Source organism: Bombina bombina, chromosome 11 (genome assembly GCF_027579735.1).
Source record: "Bombina bombina isolate aBomBom1 chromosome 11, aBomBom1.pri, whole genome shotgun sequence".
NCBI lineage: Eukaryota > Metazoa > Chordata > Amphibia > Anura > Bombinatoridae > Bombina > Bombina bombina.
Window position 1 is genome coordinate 96,461,318 of NC_069509.1, and position 19,471 is coordinate 96,480,788.

The window sequence follows — 19,471 nt, forward strand, 5'->3', positions numbered from 1 at the left end:
GATCTGGGACTCTGCCTTGGAGCCTTAATCTTGTTCTTAGTGTTTTGCAGCATGCTCCGTTTTTAGGCTATGCATACTGTTGACATTAAATTGTTACCTTGGAATGTTCTTTTTTTGTTGGCTATTGCCTCTGCGCGCAGAGTTTCTGAGATTTCTGCTTTGCAATGTGATCCCCCTTTCTTGTTTTCCATGCTAATAAGGCGGTTTTACGCACTAAATTAGGGTTCCTCCCTAAGGTGGTGTTGAATCGTAACATTAATCAAGAAATTGTTGTTCCTTCCTTGTGTCCTAATCCTTCTTCAGCGAAGGAGCGTTTGCTTCACAATCTAGATGTGGTTCGTGCATTGGAGTTCTGTCAGGCTACTAAGGAATTCAGACAATCTTCCTCTTTGTTTGTTTGTCATCTATACAGGGAAGCGTTGGGGGCAGAAGGCTACTACGGCTTCTCTATCTTTCTGGTTGAGGAGTGTCATCCGCTTAGCTTATGAGACAGCGGGACGACAGCCTCCTGAGAGGATAACGGCTCATTCCACTAGAGCAGTGGCATCCTCTTGGGCTTTTAAGAACGAAGCCTCAACGGATCAGACCTGGTTGTCCTTACACACTTTTTCTAAATTTTACAAGTTTTATGTTTTTGCTTTGGCTGAAGCAGCTTTCGGAAGAAAAGTTTTGCAGGCTGTGGTGCCCTCAGACTTAGGGTCTGCCTCTTTTTTGTGTTCCCTCCGGTTATTCATTCAGTGTCCTCTGGAGCTTGGGTATAGTTTTCCCAACAGTAAGGAATTTTTTTTTGATGGGCGGCTCCCTTTTTATATTTTTTCTTCTGGCACCTTTTATACCCTGATGTTTTTCCTACTTTTGCTTGTTCCCTCGGCAGAATGACTGGGGTATAGGGGAAGTGGGAGGGATATTTAAGCCTTTGGCTGGGGTGTCTTTGCCTCCTCCTGGTGGCCAGGTGTTGTATTTCCCAACGGTAAGGAATTAAGTCGTGGACTCCCTGCCAGGAAGGAAAGTAGTTTATTTGGTAAGCATAAATTATGTTTTTATGATATATTTATAGATTTATATTTTTTGGCCACATATGCTGCCAACACTCTTTTTTTTAAAAAATTTTCTTTTATCAAACCACACTTATGCCGCAAATTCAGAAGTTAAATCACATGAGCCTTAAAGGGACAGTCTACACCAGAATATTTGTTTTAAAATATAGATAATCCCTTTATTACCCATTCCTTAGTTTTGCATAACCAACAGTTATATTAATATACTTTTTACCTCTGTGATTATCTTGTATCTAAGCTTCTGCAAACTGCCCCTTATTTCAGTTCTTTTGACAGACTTGCATTTTAGCCAATCAGTGCGGGCTCCTAGGAACTCAAAGTGCGTGAGCATAGTGTTATCTATATGAAACACATGAACTAACACCCTCTAGTGGCAAAAAACTGCCAAAATGCCCTGAGCTAAGAGGAGGCCTTCAAGGGCTTAGAAATTAGCATATGAACCTCCTAGATTTAGCTTTCAACTAAGAATACCAAAAGAGCAAAGCAAAATTGGTGATAGAAGTAAATTGGAAAATAGTTTAAAATTACATGTCCTAGCTGAATAATGAAAGTTTGTTTTGGACTAGACTGTCCTTTTAAGCAGCACTGAGTAGATTGTACCTAGTGGTACTTACCTCACTGAAGTTTTTATTTTTTTATGTCTTTAAAAAAATAAGTTTTTATTTTGTTGCCTCATATGATGTATCTTCCAATTCTTTGGTGTTTGTACTTTTGTATTAGTGTCTTAGGGGATCCACGTTTATTGGAAGGATCATTTAAGCTGAACCACTCATATTACTGATGTTTGCCATTAAAGGGGCACTCAAGTCAAAAATAATCTTTCATGATTCAGATAGAGCAGCAATTTTAAACAAATTTCTAATTTACTTCCATTAACAATGTGCACAGTCTTTTTATATTTAAAGTTTTTGAGTCACCAGCTCCTACTGAGCACGTGCAAGAATTTACAGAATAAACGTTTATGCATTTGTGATTGGCTGATGGCTGTCACATGGTACGTGTATGCATTTGTGATTGGCTGATGGCTGTCACATGGTACAGGGGAAGTGGAAATATACATTACAAAACATTTGTAAAATCTGCTGCAATGTAAACTTTGATGAATGAAAGTACCCCTGTTTTTAATAGTATTTTTAAAAACCGGGCACTATTTCATCAAAGTTTGCATTCACTTTAATAATTTTCCTCCTAGATGTTATATCTCAAATATTTGATTTTATATGGGTGATATATATTGTAATAATTTTATACTCAGACCTAGGAAGGAATAAAAATATAAAAACACAATAATGCTTTTTCTAAATAAAATAAGATGAATACTGTGAGTTTCTCTTAATATGTAACTTACAATAATATTAGTACCATTATTAGTTCTGTGCTGAAATAAAATCAATAATCCACAGCGTTTAGATTTCCTCCCATACACATATCAAAAAATATATATACAGGATGGACACAATTAATCAAGTATAGTCCAATACGAAATGTTACAAATATTTCCAGCATGTATCAAAATAAAAAATGAAGGTTCCTGGTCAGTCTCAATGACATCTGCATAACAATTGTGTCAATCTAACCACGGATGGCTCTGACTGGTCAAGGATTCAGTAAGGTGCGGGGCCTATGCTACTTACACCCGCTGACACTGGCACGCATCAACTTTTGAAAAAGCTGTGACCTAAACGGCGAAACATGTTAAGGGAAGGGATTTAGATGTATCTCTCATTTTAACTATTTTTAACAGCAATATTGTCTGTGGACTCTGATACTTTATGACTTAAAGGGACAGTCTACACCAGAATATTTGTTTTAAAAGATAAATTATCCCTTTATTACCCATTCCCTAGTTTTGCATAACCAACACAGTTCTATTAATACACTATTTATCTCTGTGATTACCTTGTATCTAAGCCTCTGCAAATTGCCCCTTATTTCAGTTCTTTTGACAGACTTGCATTTTAGCCAATCGGTGCTGACTCCTAGGAACTACACGTGCATCAGCACAGTGTTATCTATATGAAACACATGAACTAACAGCATCTAGTGATGAAAAACGGTCAAAATGCCCTGAGCTAAGAGGCGGCCTTCAAGGTCTTAGAAATTAGCATAGGAACCTCCTAGATTTAGCTTTCAACTAAGAATACCAAGAGAACCAAACAAAATTGGTGATAGAAGTAAATTGGAAAATTGTTTACAATTACATGCCCTATCTGAATAATGAAAGTTTGTTTTGGACTAGACTAGCTGCTATTAACAAGCTGTTATCAGTATAATGAACAAGGGATAAGTGGACTTTCACTTTAAAGTGTATCTCCATTTTGTGTACGCACCATAATAGGGGCTACTAATAACGTGTACAACTACAGTAGAGATGGTTATTTAAAGGGACACTGAACCCACATATTTTTTTTTTCTCATGATTCAGATAGACAGTTTAGGCAACTTTCTAATTTAATCCTATTATCAATTTCTATTTGTTCTCTTGCTAACTTTATTTGAAAAGCAGGAATGTAAATCTTAGCAGCCAGCCCATATTAGGTTCAGCACCATGTATAGTGCTTGCTTATTGGAGGCTTACATTTACCCACCAATAAGCAAGCATAACCCAGGTTCTCAACCAAAAATGGGCCGTCTCCTATGCACCACATTCCTGCTTTTTAAATAAAGATAGCAAGAGAATGAAGAAACATTGATAATAGGAGTAAATTAGAAAGTTGTTTAAAATTGCATGCTCTATCTGAATCATGAAAGAAAAAAATTGGGTTTAGTGTCCCTTTTAATGTACCTATACACATATATTATTGTTTTTGAACAAGTAATATAATTAATTACAATGATTGAAGCAGTGCTGCGTTACTAGCAACATCCTAATAATTCAGGATTATAATGATCTGATGTGTTTTTACTGCTGTCTTATTCAGCTTTGTGCAACTGTTTAAACTTATTATTTGTGCTTTGAAAATAACCAGCACAGACATCTCTCATAAACAAATCCAATACAAGTAATTGTTTTATGTGTAACAACACATAGGGCTAGATTTATCAAGCCCCTGCGGTAGCAAGTTCTCACAAGAACTTGCTCGCCGCGATTTATCAAGCAGCGGTCACCAGACCGCTGCTTCCCTAACATCTTCGCCACCTCTATTGTGGTGAAATTAAATCTCCTCGGTCGACTCCGACCGAGGAGATTGACAGCTCCTGCCTGCGGTTGATTGGCTGTGCGCGGGCAGGGGGCGGGATTGCACGCGAGCGCAAAATTGCGCTTGTGTGCAATGTTAATTACCTGCGGGTAATTTCGCCCCGCCACAGGCGAGCTGAGGCGTACGGGGGCGCGTATACGCGCCCCTGTACGCCTCAGCGTTGATAATTCTAGCTCCTAGAACGGTAACGTTATATAATACCAATGTATTGACACATTTTTACTGGTATTCATTGAGAAGGAATACCCTAGTGCAAACACCTGCTGAGACCCACAAAGAGACAAACACTTATTTAACCTTTTCTCCTGCTCTATTCTATATAGCAGAGTTGGATAGAGATTAATTACCCATGTATTTTTTATCTAATATCCTCAAAACCGTGTTAAAGGGACAGTCTACAATAGAATTTTTATTGTTTTAAGAGATAGATAATCCCTTACCCATTCTCCAGTTTTGCACGACCAACACAGTTTTTACTTTTTACCTCTGATTATCTTATATCTAAGAACCTTCTTCCAGCCCCCTGATCACATGACTGTGACTGTTTATTATCTATTGACTTGCATTTAGTATTGTCTTGTGCAACTCTTAAATAACTCTTAAATAACTCCCTGTGCATTAACAGTGTTATCTATATGACCCACATGAACTTATCAGTCTCTTGTTGTGAAAATGAATTTAAAAAACATGTGATAAGAGAAATTAGCAAGTCCTATCTGAATAATGACAGTTTAATTTTGACTAGACTGTCCCTTTAAGTAAAAAAAAATCCATCTTAATCATTATACCCATGCATATGCTGCAATAAAACCATAAATGTGGTGGTGGTGGTCTATTCTTTAACACAAGTTTACTAGCAAGTGTTTGCTAAAACTTGCAGTATAGATAGATAGATATTTTTAAGTTAAATTCAATAAAAGTTATATTTTAAATGTATATGTTGATTTACCGATCTGAATAGATAATTTGAAGGGGACACAGAGGTGCTACTATAAGTGTATAGTTTTGGACAGCTTTTTCTGACTTTTCTCTATAAAATGTTACATGTCTAGAAAATAAAACTTACAAGGAAATACCTTAAAGGGACACTGAACCCAATTTTTTTCTTTGGTGATTCAGATAGAGCATGCAAATTTAAGCAACTTTCTAATTTACTCCTATTATAAAATTTTCTTAATTCTCTTGGTATCTTTATTTGAAAAGCAAGAATGTAAGTTTAGATGTCGGCTCATTTTTGGTGAACAATCTGGGTTCTTCTTGCTGATTGGTGGATAAATTCACCCACTAATAAACAAGTGCTGTCCAGGGTCTCAACAAAAAATTGTCTGGCTCCTTAGCTTAGATGCCTTCTTTTTCAAATAAAGATAGCGAGAGAACGAAGACAAATTGATAAAAGGAGTAAATTAGAAAGTTGCTTAAAATAGCATGCTCTATCTGAATCCCGAAAGAAAGAAATTAGGTTTAGTGTCCCTTTAATACTTATAGCTCAGAGGAGAAAAGAGATAATACAGTTGCATCACCTCATCAGCAAATTGTAGCTGTCCAGCTACAACTGCTCCGGCCCACCGAGAAATCTCCTTATAGGCCATTCTGGGCTTGACTGCTGCTTTTATGCTCATGACCCCTTGTTCTTAAATGGAAAATTCAAGAACAAGGGGTCATGAGCTCAAGCTAAAGGGTAGTAGATTCAGGAGTAATTTGAGGAAGCACTTCTTTACAGAAAGAGTGATTGATTTATGGAATAAACTTCCTCAAGAGGTAGTAGCAACAAACACTGTGGGGGACTTTAAAAATGCATGGGACAAGCATAGGGCTATCCTACGAACTAGATAAGTTTATACTGTTAGGTAAGGTGGGGCAGACTTGCTGGGCCTATGGCTCTTATCTGCCGTCAATATCTATGATAAAATATGCCTGCTCTCAAATCGGCATTGAGGGCGGTAAGATTAGGCCGGGACAACATATTAAAAGAGACAGGTTAAGCTGCCTTAAAATTAGTGTTTATATTAATATACATGACTAAGGGCATATAGTAGGCCCAAAACCCTTGTAGTAGTTTGTTCCTATATACCCTGTATAGAAGAAATAATGGTCATTTTAAATAAGACGCTGGATTCCTTTTGTGTGTCTGCTATATTAATATGCAACCACAACATGCTATTCATTTTTACTTTGCCTTAAACATTATATACTCTCTATCTAAAAAGTAACATTTTGTTTCAAATGTGATATTTTGCACTTTTCTCCTGTTAAGTGTAGTCAGTCCACGGGTCATCATTACTTATGGGATATTAACTCCTCCCCAACAGGAAGTGCAAGAGGATCACCCAAGCAGAGCTGCTATATAGCTTCTCCCCTCTACGTCACACCCAGTCATTCTCTTGCACCCAACTAATAGATAGGATGTGTGAGAGGACTGTGGTGATTATACTTAGTTTTTATATCTTCAATCAAAAGTTTGTTATTTTAAAACAGCACCGGAGTGTGTTGTTCCTTCTCAGGTAGAATTTGAAGAAGAATCTACCTGAGTTTTTGTATGATCTTAGTCGGCGTAACTAAGATTCATCTTGCTGTTCTCGGCCATTCTGAGGAGTGAGGTAAACTTCAGATCAGGGGACAGCGGGCAGGTTCACCTGCAAAGAGGTATGTTGCAGTATATTATTTTCTGAGGAATGGAATTGACCGAGAAAATACTGCCAATACCGATATAATGTAAGTTCAGCCTTAAATGCAGTAGTAGCAACTGGTATCAGGCTGTTATGTATATATGTTTTCACTTCAGTATTCTGGGGAATGGCACTTCACTGGGACAATACTGTATGCATATAACTTTTAGCCTAACTTGCAGTGGGAACGACTAGCAGCAGGCTTTTTAATGACATTTCATATTATTAGATTTTAAACGTTTGCTGGCATGTTAAATCGTTTAATTTTCTGAGGTACTGGGTGAAAAATTGTTTTGGGCTGTTTTTTTCCACTTGGCTGTCGTTTATTTTAAATTTAAGACAGTTTTACTGAACTTCCCTCACTGTTGTGTGTGAGGGGGAGGGGCCTATTTTGGCGCTTTTGCTACGCATCAGAAATTCAGTCACAAGTCTGTTTCTCTCCCTGCATGATCCGGATCGTCTCTACAGAGCTCAAGGGTCTTCAAAAATTATTTTGAGGGAGGTAATCACTCACAGCAGACCTGTGAGATTGTGTTTTGACTGTGATAAAAAACGTTTATATTTTATACATTTTTTTTCTGCTATTAAGGGTTAGTTATCCATTGCTAATGGGGGCAATCCTTTGCTAAATTTATGCCTTTACCGGGAAAAATTTGGTTTTTATAACTTCTCCGGTTCATTGTTATTCAACTGTCATAGTTCTTTTCTGTGCTTCTTAAAGGCACAGTACGTTTTACATATTACTTGTAAATTGAGTTGAAAAGTATTTCCAAGCTTGCTAGTCTAATTGCTAGTTTGTTAAACATGTCTGACTCAGAGGAATATCTCTGTGCTATATGTGCAAAAGCCAAGGTGGAGCCCAATAGAAATTTATGTACTAATTGCATTGATGCTACTTTAAATAAAAGTCAATCTGTACAAATTGAACATCATTCACCTAACAACGAGGGGGAAGTTATGCCGACTAACTTGCCTCACGTGTCAGTACCTGCATCTCCCGCTCGGGAGGTGCGTGATATTGTAACGCCGAGTACTTCAGGGCGGCCATTACAAATCACCCTACAGGACATGGCTAATGTTATGACTGAAGTTTTGTCTAAATTACCAGAACTTAGAGGTAAGCGAGATCACTCTGGGGTGAGAACAGAGTGCGCTGATAATAATAGGGCCATGTCAGATACTGCGTCACAATTTGCAGAACATGAGGACGGAGAGCTTCAATCTGCAGGTGACGGATCTGATCCAAATAGAGTGGATTCAGACATTTCAAATTTTAAGTTTAAACTAGAAAACCTCCGTGTACTGCTAGGGGAGATATTAGCGGCTCTGAATGATTGTAACACCGTTGCAATCCCAGAGAAATTATGTAGGCTGGATAGATACTATGCGGTACCAGCGAGTACTGACGTATTTCCTATACCTAAGAGGCTTACAGAGATAATTACTAAGGAGTGGGATAGGCCCGGTGTACCCTTTTCCCCCCCTCCTGTATTTAGAAAAATGTTTCCAATAGACGCCACCACACGGGACTTATGGCAGACGGTCCCTAAGGTGGAGGGAGCGGTTTCTACTCTAGCTAAGCGTACCACTATCCCGGTGGAGGATAGCTGTGCCTTTTCAGATCCAATGGATAAAAAAATTAGAGGGTTACCTTAAGAAAATGTTTGTTCAACAAGGTTTTATATTGCAACCCCTTGCATGTATTGCGTCTGTCACGGCTGCGGCCGCATTTTGGTCCGAGTCTCTGGAAGAGACTCTCGACTCAGTAACTATAGATGAGATTTCAAATAAGCTTAAAACCCTTAAGCTAGCTAATTCATTTATTTCAGATGCCGTAGTACATTTAACTAAACTTACGGCTAAGAATTCCGGATTCGCCATTCAGGCACGTAGAGCACTGTGGCTAAAATCCTGGTCAGCTGATGTTACTTCTAAATCTAAATTACTTAACATACCTTTCAAGGGGCAGACCTTATTCGGGCCCGGTTTGAAAGAAATTATCGCTGACATTACAGGAGGTAAAGGCCATGCCCTGCCTCAAGACAGAGCCAAACCTAGGGCTAGACAGTCTAATTTTCGTGCCTTTCGTAACTTCAAGGCAGGAGCAGCATCAACCTCCTCTGCACCAAAGCAGGAAGGAGCTGTTGCTCGCTACAGACAAGGCTGGAAACCTAACCAGTCCTGGAACAAGGGCAAGCAGGCCAGAAAACCTGCTGCTGCCCCTAAGACAGCATGAATTGAGGGCCCCCGATCCGGGAGCGGATCTAGTGGGGGGCAGACTTTCTCTCTTCGCCCAGGCTTGGGCAAGAGATGTCCAGGATCCCTGGGCGTTAGAGATCATATCTCAGGGATATCTTCTGGACTTCAAAACCTCTCCCCCAAAAGGGAGATTTCATCTTTCAAGGTTGTCAACAAACCAAATAAAGAAAGAGGCGTTTCTACGCTGTGTACAAGATCTTTTACTAATGGGAGTGATCCACCCGGTTCCGCGGTCGGAACACGGACTGGGGTTTTACTCAAATCTGTTTGTGGTTCCCAAGAAAGAAGGAACCTTCAGACCAATCTTGGATTTAAAGATCCTAAACAAATTCCTAAGAGTTCCATCGTTCAAAATGGAAACTATTCGGACAATCTTACCCATGATCCAAAAGGGTCAGTACATGACCACATTGGATTTAAAGGATGCCTACCTTCACATACCGATTCACAAAGATCATTACCGGTATCTAAGGTTTGCCTTCCTAGACAGGCATTACCAGTTTGTAGCTCTTCCATTCGGATTGGCTACGGCTCCAAGAATCTTCACAAAGGTTCTGGGCTCTCTTCTGGCGGTGCTAAGACCGCGAGGAATTTCGGTGGCTCCGTACCTAGACGACATTCTGATTCAAGCGTCAAGCTTTCAAACTGCCAAGTCTCATACAGAGTTAGTACTGGCATTTCTAAGGTCGCATGGGTGGAAGGTGAACGAAGAGAAGAGTTCTCTCTTTCCACTCACAAGAGTTCCCTTCTTGGGGACTCTTATAGATTCTGTAGAAATGAAGATTTACCTGACAGAAGACAGGTTAACAAAGCTTCAAAATGCTTGCCGTGTCCTTCATTCCATTCAACACCCGTCAGTGGCTCAATGCATGGAGGAAATCGGCTTAATGGTAGCGGCAATGGACATAGTACCCTTTGCACGCCTGCATCTCAGACCGCTGCAATTGTGCATGCTAAGTCAGTGGAATGGGGATTACTCAGATTTGTCCCCTACTCTGAATCTGGATCAGGAGACCAGAAATTCTCTTCTATGGTGGCTTTCTCGGCCACATCTGTCCAGGGGGATGCCCTTCAGCAGGCCAGACTGGACAATTGTAACAACAGACGCCAGCCTACTAGGTTGGGGCGCTGTCTGGAATTCCCTGAAGGCTCAGGGATCATGGACTCAGGAGGAGAGTCTCCTTCCAATAAACATTCTGGAATTGAGAGCAGTTCTCAATGCCCTTCTGGCTTGGCCTCAGTTAACAACTCTGAGGTTCATCAGGTTTCAGTCGGACAACATCACGACTGTAGCTTACATCAACCATCAAGGAGGGACAAGAAGCTCCCTAGCGATGATGGAAGTATCAAAGATAATTCGCTGGGCAGAGTCTCACTCTTGCCACCTGTCAGCGATCCACATTCCGGGAGTGGAGAACTGGGAGGCGGATTTCCTAAGTCGTCAGACTTTTCATCCGGGGGAGTGGGAACTTCATCCGGAGGTCTTTGCCCAAATACTTTGACGTTGGGGCAAACCAGAGATAGATCTCATGGCGTCTCGCCAGAACGCCAAGCTTCCTTGTTACGGGTCCAGGTCCAGGGACCCGGGAGCGGTCCTGGTAGATGCTTTGACAGCACCTTGGACCTTCGGGATGGCTTATGTGTTTCCACCCTTCCCGATGCTTCCTCGATTGATTGCCAGGATCAAACGGGAGAGAGCATTGGTGATTTTAATAGCGCCTGCGTGGCCACGCAGGACCTGGTATGCAGATCTAGTGGGCATGTCATCCTGTCCACCTTGGTCTCTGCCGCTGAGACAGGACCTTCTGATTCAGGGTCCTTTCAAACATCAAAATCTAATTTCTCTGAAGCTGACTGCTTGGAAATTGAACGCTTGATTTTATCAAAGCGTGGATTTTCGGAGTCAGTAATTGATACCTTAATACAGGCTAGGAAACCTGTTACCAGAAAGATTTACCATAAAATATGGCGTAAATACTTACATTGGGGCGAATCCAAGAGTTACTCATGGAGTAAGGTTAGGATTCCTAGGATATTGTCTTTTCTACAAGAAGGTTTAGAAAAGGGTTTATCTGCTAGTTCCTTAAAGGGACAGATCTCAGCTTTGTCCATTCTTTTACACAAACGTCTGGCGGAAGTTCCAGACGTTCAGGCTTTTTGTCAGGCTTTAGCCAGGATTAAGCCTGTGTTTAAAACTGTTGCTCCACCATGGAGCTTAAATTTAGTTCTTAACGTTTTACAGGGTGTTCCGTTTGAACCCCTTCATTCCATTGATATCAAATTGTTATCTTGGAAAGTTCTGTTTTTAATGGCTATTTCCTCGGCTCGAAGAGTCTCTGAGTTATCGGCCTTACATTGTGATTCTCCTTATCTGATTTTTCATTCAGACAAGGTTGTTCTGCGTACTAAGCCTGGGTTTTTACCTAAGGTAGTAGCTAATAGGAATATCAATCAAGAGATTGTTGTTCCATCATTGTGTCCTAACCCTTCTTCAAAGAAGGAACGACTTCTTCACAATCTGGATGTAGTCCGTGCCCTGAAATTTTATTTACAGGCAACTAAAGATTTTTGACAAACTTCTTCCCTGTTTGTCGTTTATTCTGGACAGAGGAGAGGTCAAAAAGCTTCTGCTACCTCTCTCTCTTTCTGGCTTCGTAGCATAATACGTTTAGCCTATGAGACTGCTGGACAGCAGCCTCCTGAAAGAATTACAGCTCATTCTACTAGAGCTGTGGCTTCCACTTGGGCCTTTAAGAATGAGGCCTCTGTTGAACAGATTTGCAAGGCTGCAACTTGGTCTTCTCTTCATACTTTTTCCAAATTTTACAAATTTGATACTTTTGCTTCTTCGGAAGCTGTTTTTGGGAGAAAGGTTCTTCAGGCAGTGGTTCCTTCCGTATAAAGATCCTGCCTGTCCCTCCCGTCATCCGTGTACTTAGCTTTGGTATTGGTATCCCATAAGTAATGATGACCCGTGGACTGACTACACTTAACAGGAGAAAACATAATTTATGCTTACCTGATAAATTCCTTTCTCCTGTAGTGTAGTCAGTCCACGGCCCGCCCTGTTTTTTATGGCAGGTCTAAATTTTTAAATTATACTCCAGTCACCACTGCACCCTATAGTTTCTCCTTTCTCGTTTGGTTCTCGGTCGAATGACTGGGTGTGACGTAGAGGGGAGGAGCTATATAGCAGCTCTGCTTGGGTGATCCTCTTGCACTTCCTGTTGGGGAGGAGCTAATATCCCATAAGTAATGATGACCCGTGGACTGACTACACTACAGGAGAAAGGAATTTATCAGGTAAGCATAAATTATGTTTTTTACTGTTCAACTGTTATGTTTTGCACTTAGATTCACAGCCCTGAATGGGGCAAAAGAGAAGAAGAAGAAGCAGCACTCTGTCTCCTATAATGAGATGATAAAGCAATTTCAACAAGAGAAAGATGCTCAAAATGCCAAATCAGCTGTACCGTCCTCACCCTTAACTGTTAAATCATCCTCAACGTCTGCTGTTAAACCTTCCTTAGCTCCTAGTAGTAAAACCACTTCCGCTTCCACAATGAAGATCGTGTCCTCTCCTAGTATCAAATCATCACCCTTGACTACTCTCAAAGTGTCCTCCTCTCCCACTTCTAAACTATCTCCCTCCCCTGCTGTGAAAACCTCTCCATCCCCCGGTCATAAATTTCCCCCCTTTTCTACTCATAAAACTTCTGCCTCTCCCATTCCTAAAGCTCCTCCAGCTCTGAAACCAGCACCCTCTACCACCACTATGAAAACAGGGTCTTCCCTTCATAGATCTTCTCCATCTCCTACTCAAAAACCTTCCATACCTTCAACCTCACCTCCTATACCAGCACCAACCCTGAAGGAGGCTGAACCCATCTCAGTTCCCTGTCTGCCTACAATAGTTCATGATAAACAGATCTTACAGGCAGCCAGTGCCACTGATTCCCTGAATGAGAAGGTGCAGGAGAATCTATGCAAACAATCTGAGAAACAGGGTGGAAACAAGCAGGCTTTACCTGATCATGGGGAGGACTTCAAGAAGCCAACAACTATACCAGAAGGATTGCCTAGTGCTCTTGAAAAAAGGATCAAAGAACTCTCAAAGGTAAGTATAGAAAAAAAGAATGTAGAAAAAAAGTACATATGTGTATATATTAGTATAGGGACATTATATTGTAAAATGTTCTCCCCTTTTAAAGGGACATAAAACCCTTTTTTTTCCTTATGATTTAGAAAGAGCATGCCCCTTTAAACAACTTTCCAATTGATATTCTTCGTTCTCTTGATATACTTTTTTTGAAAAGCATATCTAAATAGGCTCATTAGCTGCTGATTGGTGGCTGCACATAGATGCCTTGTGTGATTTGCTCACCCATGTGCATTTCTATTTCTTCAACAAAGGCTATATAAAGAATGAAGCAAATTAGATTATAGAAGTAAATTGGAATGTTTTAAATAATATTCTTTATCTGAATCGTGAAATAATTTTTTTTGGACCCTTTAATGTGTTTCTAACCGTCATTTTTACATTCTGGAGTAAATTTAATTGTTTACATATAGCTCCTTTTTAGCTTATTTTGTCATTTGAAATAGCTTCCTTTGCCTGTTGCAACTAGCATTTACACTGACAATATTAAGCATGTGCAACAATTCAGTATTTGTTTCTATAACCGCAGCCAGCAAATATTTTCATTCCCGGATTTGCACAGATATTTGTGTGCTTCACTTTTACATTAATAATTACTGCTCTGAAAATATCTGAATTTATTGCCCGTGGCCATATTCGGCATACGTTGCTATACCGAATGCTGATATTTTGCACATGCCTAGAAAATATTAGAAAAGCTATGTAAATAAGAGACAGCAGCAAAAATCATCCTCTCTTTGGGGTGGGAGATAAACAGCCCAGCCCATTTGATAGGGTTTTTACCTTTTAACCCTTTTCATGCCAAAATATAGATTTAATATAAATCACGGTTTCTCTTTCAAATGTAGGACAGAATATTTACGAGTCCCTTAAACTCAATTAGTTCATGTAATGTTTCAGGGTTTTCCAATAGTAAAATCAAGACCATTCACTTACATCAGCATGTACACTACAGCTTGAAGATCTTGTGGTGCTGCACCCAGAAAAACCTTGACGGTGTTCCAATGTAATGCAGCACCATAACAATAAAAACAAAACGTATCAACACTTTTCAGTAGCCTGGTCTATTTCTGGGGAACTGTATGGCAGCAGTTTTGCAAGAATGTTATCCGTTTACAAGAGCACTAGATGGCAGCACTATTTCCTGCCACGTAGTTCTCCAGATGCCTACCTTGGTATCACTTCAACACAGAATATCATGTGAAGGAAGGAAATTGGATCATAGAAGTAAATTGGGAACTTTTTTAAAATAATGTGCAATGTCTGAATCACAAAAGAAAATGTATTTCGTAAAATGATGGTCCACATTCCTCCATAACATATAGGATACATTTCCCTCCACTAGGAGGAGGTTAAGAACCCATATCAGATCTTAAAATTCCTCCCATCTTAGTTTTGTTCTTGGCCTCGTAGGAGATGGTTGAGAATAGAGGTAGTTCCAGCTACTTAATTATGGATTACAAATTGGAAGCTGTTATGTGCACAGCATTTCCCTAATGGGACTTCAGCCATAACTACCCTCAGGCGTCGCAGGGACACCTACTGCAATCCTCTGCGGTACTCAATACCTGCACTGGCTGGGCTCTCGCTACTGGATACTGCTGCATGACATGCCTGGTAAGCCAGTGGAGGGATGGTGTGTAAGGTAAGTGCCTTTACACAGCACAGACACAGCCCAGAGGCTATTTGTAGGTACTTTGACACAGGTACAGCATAGCCAGGGGACTTTACCTGCTCCCCTCATGACACCATTTCTCCATTTCATATCCCTAACATTTCTACTAGCATTGGGAACAGTATTAGTGAAGCCTCTGACCCATTTAACCCTCTGGCAGCTATATGGTTTTTAATTTGAGCACTTTTAAAAATGATGTGCCCTTTAAGAGAACTGTCAATATTATAGTGCATGATATGGTTCAGTAGTGCAGGCTCTGATTCGGCTGGGGAACACATTTTAAAAAGGGTTTTATAATTATTTTTTTTTTATGCTTGGTGCACTCTTTTATTCACAAACCACCAAAAGTGTTTTTTTTCATTACACAAAGACACCAGCTTTACTTCTGGTTGTAGCTCCGCCCCTCGTTTTTTTCAGTCCTTTATCTCTCCAGAGCCTCTGTGACTAAAGTTTCGCCTACAACAGTTGGAGCCTACTTCTAAACAGATTCTGATCTGATTATCAGTGCCTGCCAATCTCAGGAAAGCTTCAGGCCGAAGTGTCGGCTATATAAGAACTACCAGTAAGATTTTTCCACCCTTTCGGTAACATAAACCATCTGCTTGGGTATTAATCCCATATGTTATGGAGGACTATGAACCATCATCATTTTACGAAAGAAAACAAAATGTATGATTACCTGATAAATTCTTTTCTTTCGGAATGATAGCCCACAGACCCCACCTGTTTCAATTTTTGGGTGACAGTTCTAATGACACCTCTATAGACCCTGCTTTACCTTTCCTACCTTTCCTTCATATTCTCTACTCGGCTATACGCTAAATTGAGAGAGATGGGAGGTTTTAAATCTATTGTATGGTTTCTTGACCTCCTCCTAGTGGCTGGAAATATATCCTATATGTAATGGAGGACTGTGGATAAAAAAAATTATCAGGTAAGCATAAATTCTGTTTTTGGGGTTTCATATCCCTTTTAAAGACTAGATCACAATTGTACTTTTCTTATAATGCTAGATATTCAGACAGAGAGAGAATGTTTGCTTTTGGTTAGGGGTTGTGTGGTATTTATAATGTTGAAAACTAGATCTGAGGTTCTATGTCTCATTTATTGCCATGTCTCAGAATTTAACCAGCCAGATGTGCAGCCACACTCATCCGAAATTCATAGGCCTAAATTGTGATTTCCATATAATACGAGGAGAGTCAACGGCTTCATTCATTACTTGTGGAAATACCGAACCTGGCCACCAGGAGGAGGCAAAGACACCCCAGCCAAAGTCTTAAATACCTCCCCCACTCCCCTCATCCCCCAGTCATTCTTTGCCTTTAATCACAGGAGGTTGGCAGAGATGTCAGAAGATTTTAGAGTAGTCTCTTATGGAGGCTAGTACTCTTTGAGATGGGACTGGAGTTTTAAGTAGTCCTGCCATCCTCTCAGTGAGAGCATGGATGAAAGTTAGAGTCCGGAGATGCAGGGAGAGTCTTTCTGAGAAACCATCAAGACTCATATTAAGAGCTCCTTAAGCAATCAGTGTTGACGATTTTCGCTGCCTGCTTTCTTCACTCAAGTCCATGTCAGGAGCGAGGCTACACACTAGCTTGAGAGGCTGTGTTCCTGTTCCACAGCGTTGATTCTGGTAAGATCGTTTTAATTTTTCTATATGTAATAACGCAAGAAGACAGGGTCACAGTGTGGCTCCTTTTTTCTGTATAGAATCAAGGGTTAATGTCTCCGGAAGGTGATTATTGAACGGGGGGGGGGGGGGGATGTATACATGATTGCTTTATTGTGTTTTTGCTGCGTCATGTGTGAGATGTGGCTCGGGCAATGTGGAACAGTCGGGCCTTTTCCTCCCTGAATTACTGCACAGCCGGTTTACTTGGTGCACTTTTTCCTGACTGCAGGGGCGGTCCTGCACAGCTCTCCATGTGACCGGGTGTGGCTCTTTCCTCTTCCTTTTCTGACTGTTGACTGCAGGAGACAAAAGCGAGTTTCTCTGCGGTCTTTAGTACTTTACCTCGCCAGGCCAAGCGAAAGGTTAAACATTGCTATCCTTCCCAGGGGTAATCTGTTCCGTTGGATGTATCGGAGACTAGATTATCCGCTGAGGCAGAGGATTCCGATACTTCGGAGGACCCTCTCTCTGGGTTGGAATCTGCGGCCTCTAAACCTCCGACTGCAGAGGAACCTGACTTTAGGTTTAGAATGGAGAACTTACGCTTTTTATTAAAGGAGGTGTTGGCAAGAGGTTCCAGAACCAAAGTTACTGGAGGAACCTTCTATTCCTAATCTTGATAAAGGACGGGGTAGTACCCCAAACTTTCCCGGTTCCAGTAAAGATGGCGAATATTATTAAGAATGACTGGGAGAGACTTGGATCGTCTTTCTCCCCTTCTTCATTTAAAAAATTGTTCCCGGTTCCAGACTCTCAGCTAGAATTGTGGGGATCTGTCCCTAAGGTGGATGGAGCTATCTCCATGCTTGCTAAGCGCACCACTATCCCGCTTGAGGATAGTTTGTTGTTTAAGGAACCCATGGATAAGAAATTAGAGACCCTGTTAAGAAAGATGTTTTAGCACACGGGGTTCGTCTTTCAACCTGCAGCCGCGGTTGCTGTAGTGGCGGGAGCCTCTACCTATTGGTGCGACTCTGTCAGAGATGATCGAGGTGGCGACTCCCCTCGATGAGATACATGAAAGAATTAAGGCCCTAAAGGTAGCTAATTTAGTTTATTTGTGATGCTAATATGCAGATTATTCGCTTGAATGCCAAGACATCAGGCTTTTCTGTTCTGGCCTGGCGGGCCCTGCGGTTGAAATCGTGGTCTGCTGACATGACGTCCAAATCTAGATTGCTTTCTCTTCCGTTTCAGGGAAAGATTCTATTTGGTCCAGGCCTGGACTCTATCATATCCACGGTCACGGGGGCAAGGATGCCTTTCTACCGCAGGATAAGAAGAACAAACCTAAGGGTCCTAATTTTCATCCCTTTTTGTTCGGACAGGTCCCAACGACAGTAGCCTGCTGCGAAACCCGAGCAGTCCAAGGGATTTTGGAAGCCAGCTCAGTCTTGGAATAAAACCAAGCAGAGCAAGTAGCCTGCCGAGACAAAGTCGGCATGAAGGGGTGGCCCCCGATCCGTCTATGGATCTCGTAGGGGGCAGACTACTTCTTTTCGCCGGGGTTGGATGAGACGTTTAGGATCCTTGGGTTCTGGAATTGGTTGCCCAGGGGTACAGGGTATGTTTTAAGACTTATCCCCCCAGGGGCAGATTTCTCTTGTCAAATCTATCAACAAAACGAGAAAATTGAGATGCCTTCCTAGAGTGTGTGAGGGATCTCTCCTCTCTAGTAGTAATTGTACCGGTACCTCTAGCAGAAAGGGATCTAGGGTACTATTCAAACCTTTTCGTGGTCCCAAAGAAGGGCACGTTTTGCCCGATTCGGGACCTCAAGTGTTTACAAGTTTCTGTCGGTTCCATCCTTCAAAATGGAGACGATAAGGTCTATACTGCCCCTAGTTCAAGAGGGTCAGTTTATCACCACGATAGACTTGGACGCTTACATTCATGTGCCAATACACAAGGATCACTTCAGGTTCTTAAGGTTCGCCTTTCTGGATCAGCACTTCCATTTTGTAGCTCTTCCCTTTGGACTGGCTACTGCTGCAAGAATCTTCACAAAGGTTCTGGGAGTTTTTCTCCCGGTGGCGAGATACAAAGGGATATCAGTAGCTCCTTATCTGGACGACATCCTGGTTCAGGCTCCGTCCTACCAACCGGGTAGCAGAGGAACAGTCGAGAACCCTTCTCCAATCTCATGGTTGGAAGATAAACTCAGGAAAGAGTTCTCTGGTCCCCAGTACTAGAGTCGAGTAACTGGGCACGATAATGGACTCCATAGTCATGAAGATATTCTGTACAGATCAGAGACGTTGCAAGATTGTCTCCAACTGTCTTGCCCTTCAATCCTCCTAAAGGCCATCAGTGGCCCGGTGCATGGAGGTGATTGGGCTCATGGTATCCACTATAGATGTCATTCCATTCGCCAGATTCATCTGAGGCCTCTTCAGCTATGCATGCTGAGGCAGTGGAACGGCAATCATTCGGACCTATACCAACTGATCTCTCTGGACATCGGGTCGAGGGAATCTCTCTCATGGTGGCACCGTCCAGATCAGCTGTCCCAGGGGACATCTGTCCTCAGACCATCTTGGGAGATTGTGACTACGAACGTGCATCTCTCAGGTTGGTGAACAGTTTGGGGTGCCAGGAGGCACATGGCAGGTGGAATCGGAAGGAGTCTCTTCTCCCGATTTTCAACGCTCTGTGGGCTTGGCCTCTCCTGGGGTCGTCCAAGTTCATCAGATTCCAGTCGGACAACATTACCTCGGTGGCTTACATCAACCATCAGAGAGGTACGAGAAGCTCTCTAGCCATGAGGGAAGTTTTACAG

At 41.5% G+C, this 19,471-nt stretch overlaps 1 protein-coding gene across 1 annotated transcript in view; it reads left to right on the forward strand.

The window, feature by feature from the left end:
- Positions 1–19,471, forward strand: part of UBN1 (ubinuclein 1) — a 412,348-nt gene that overhangs the window by 133,271 nt on the left and 259,606 nt on the right. The window contains exon 7 of the mRNA XM_053694221.1: positions 12,538–13,300. Coding sequence (XP_053550196.1) covers positions 12,538–13,300 — 763 coding nt within the window. The remainder of the gene's footprint in view (positions 1–12,537; positions 13,301–19,471) is intronic.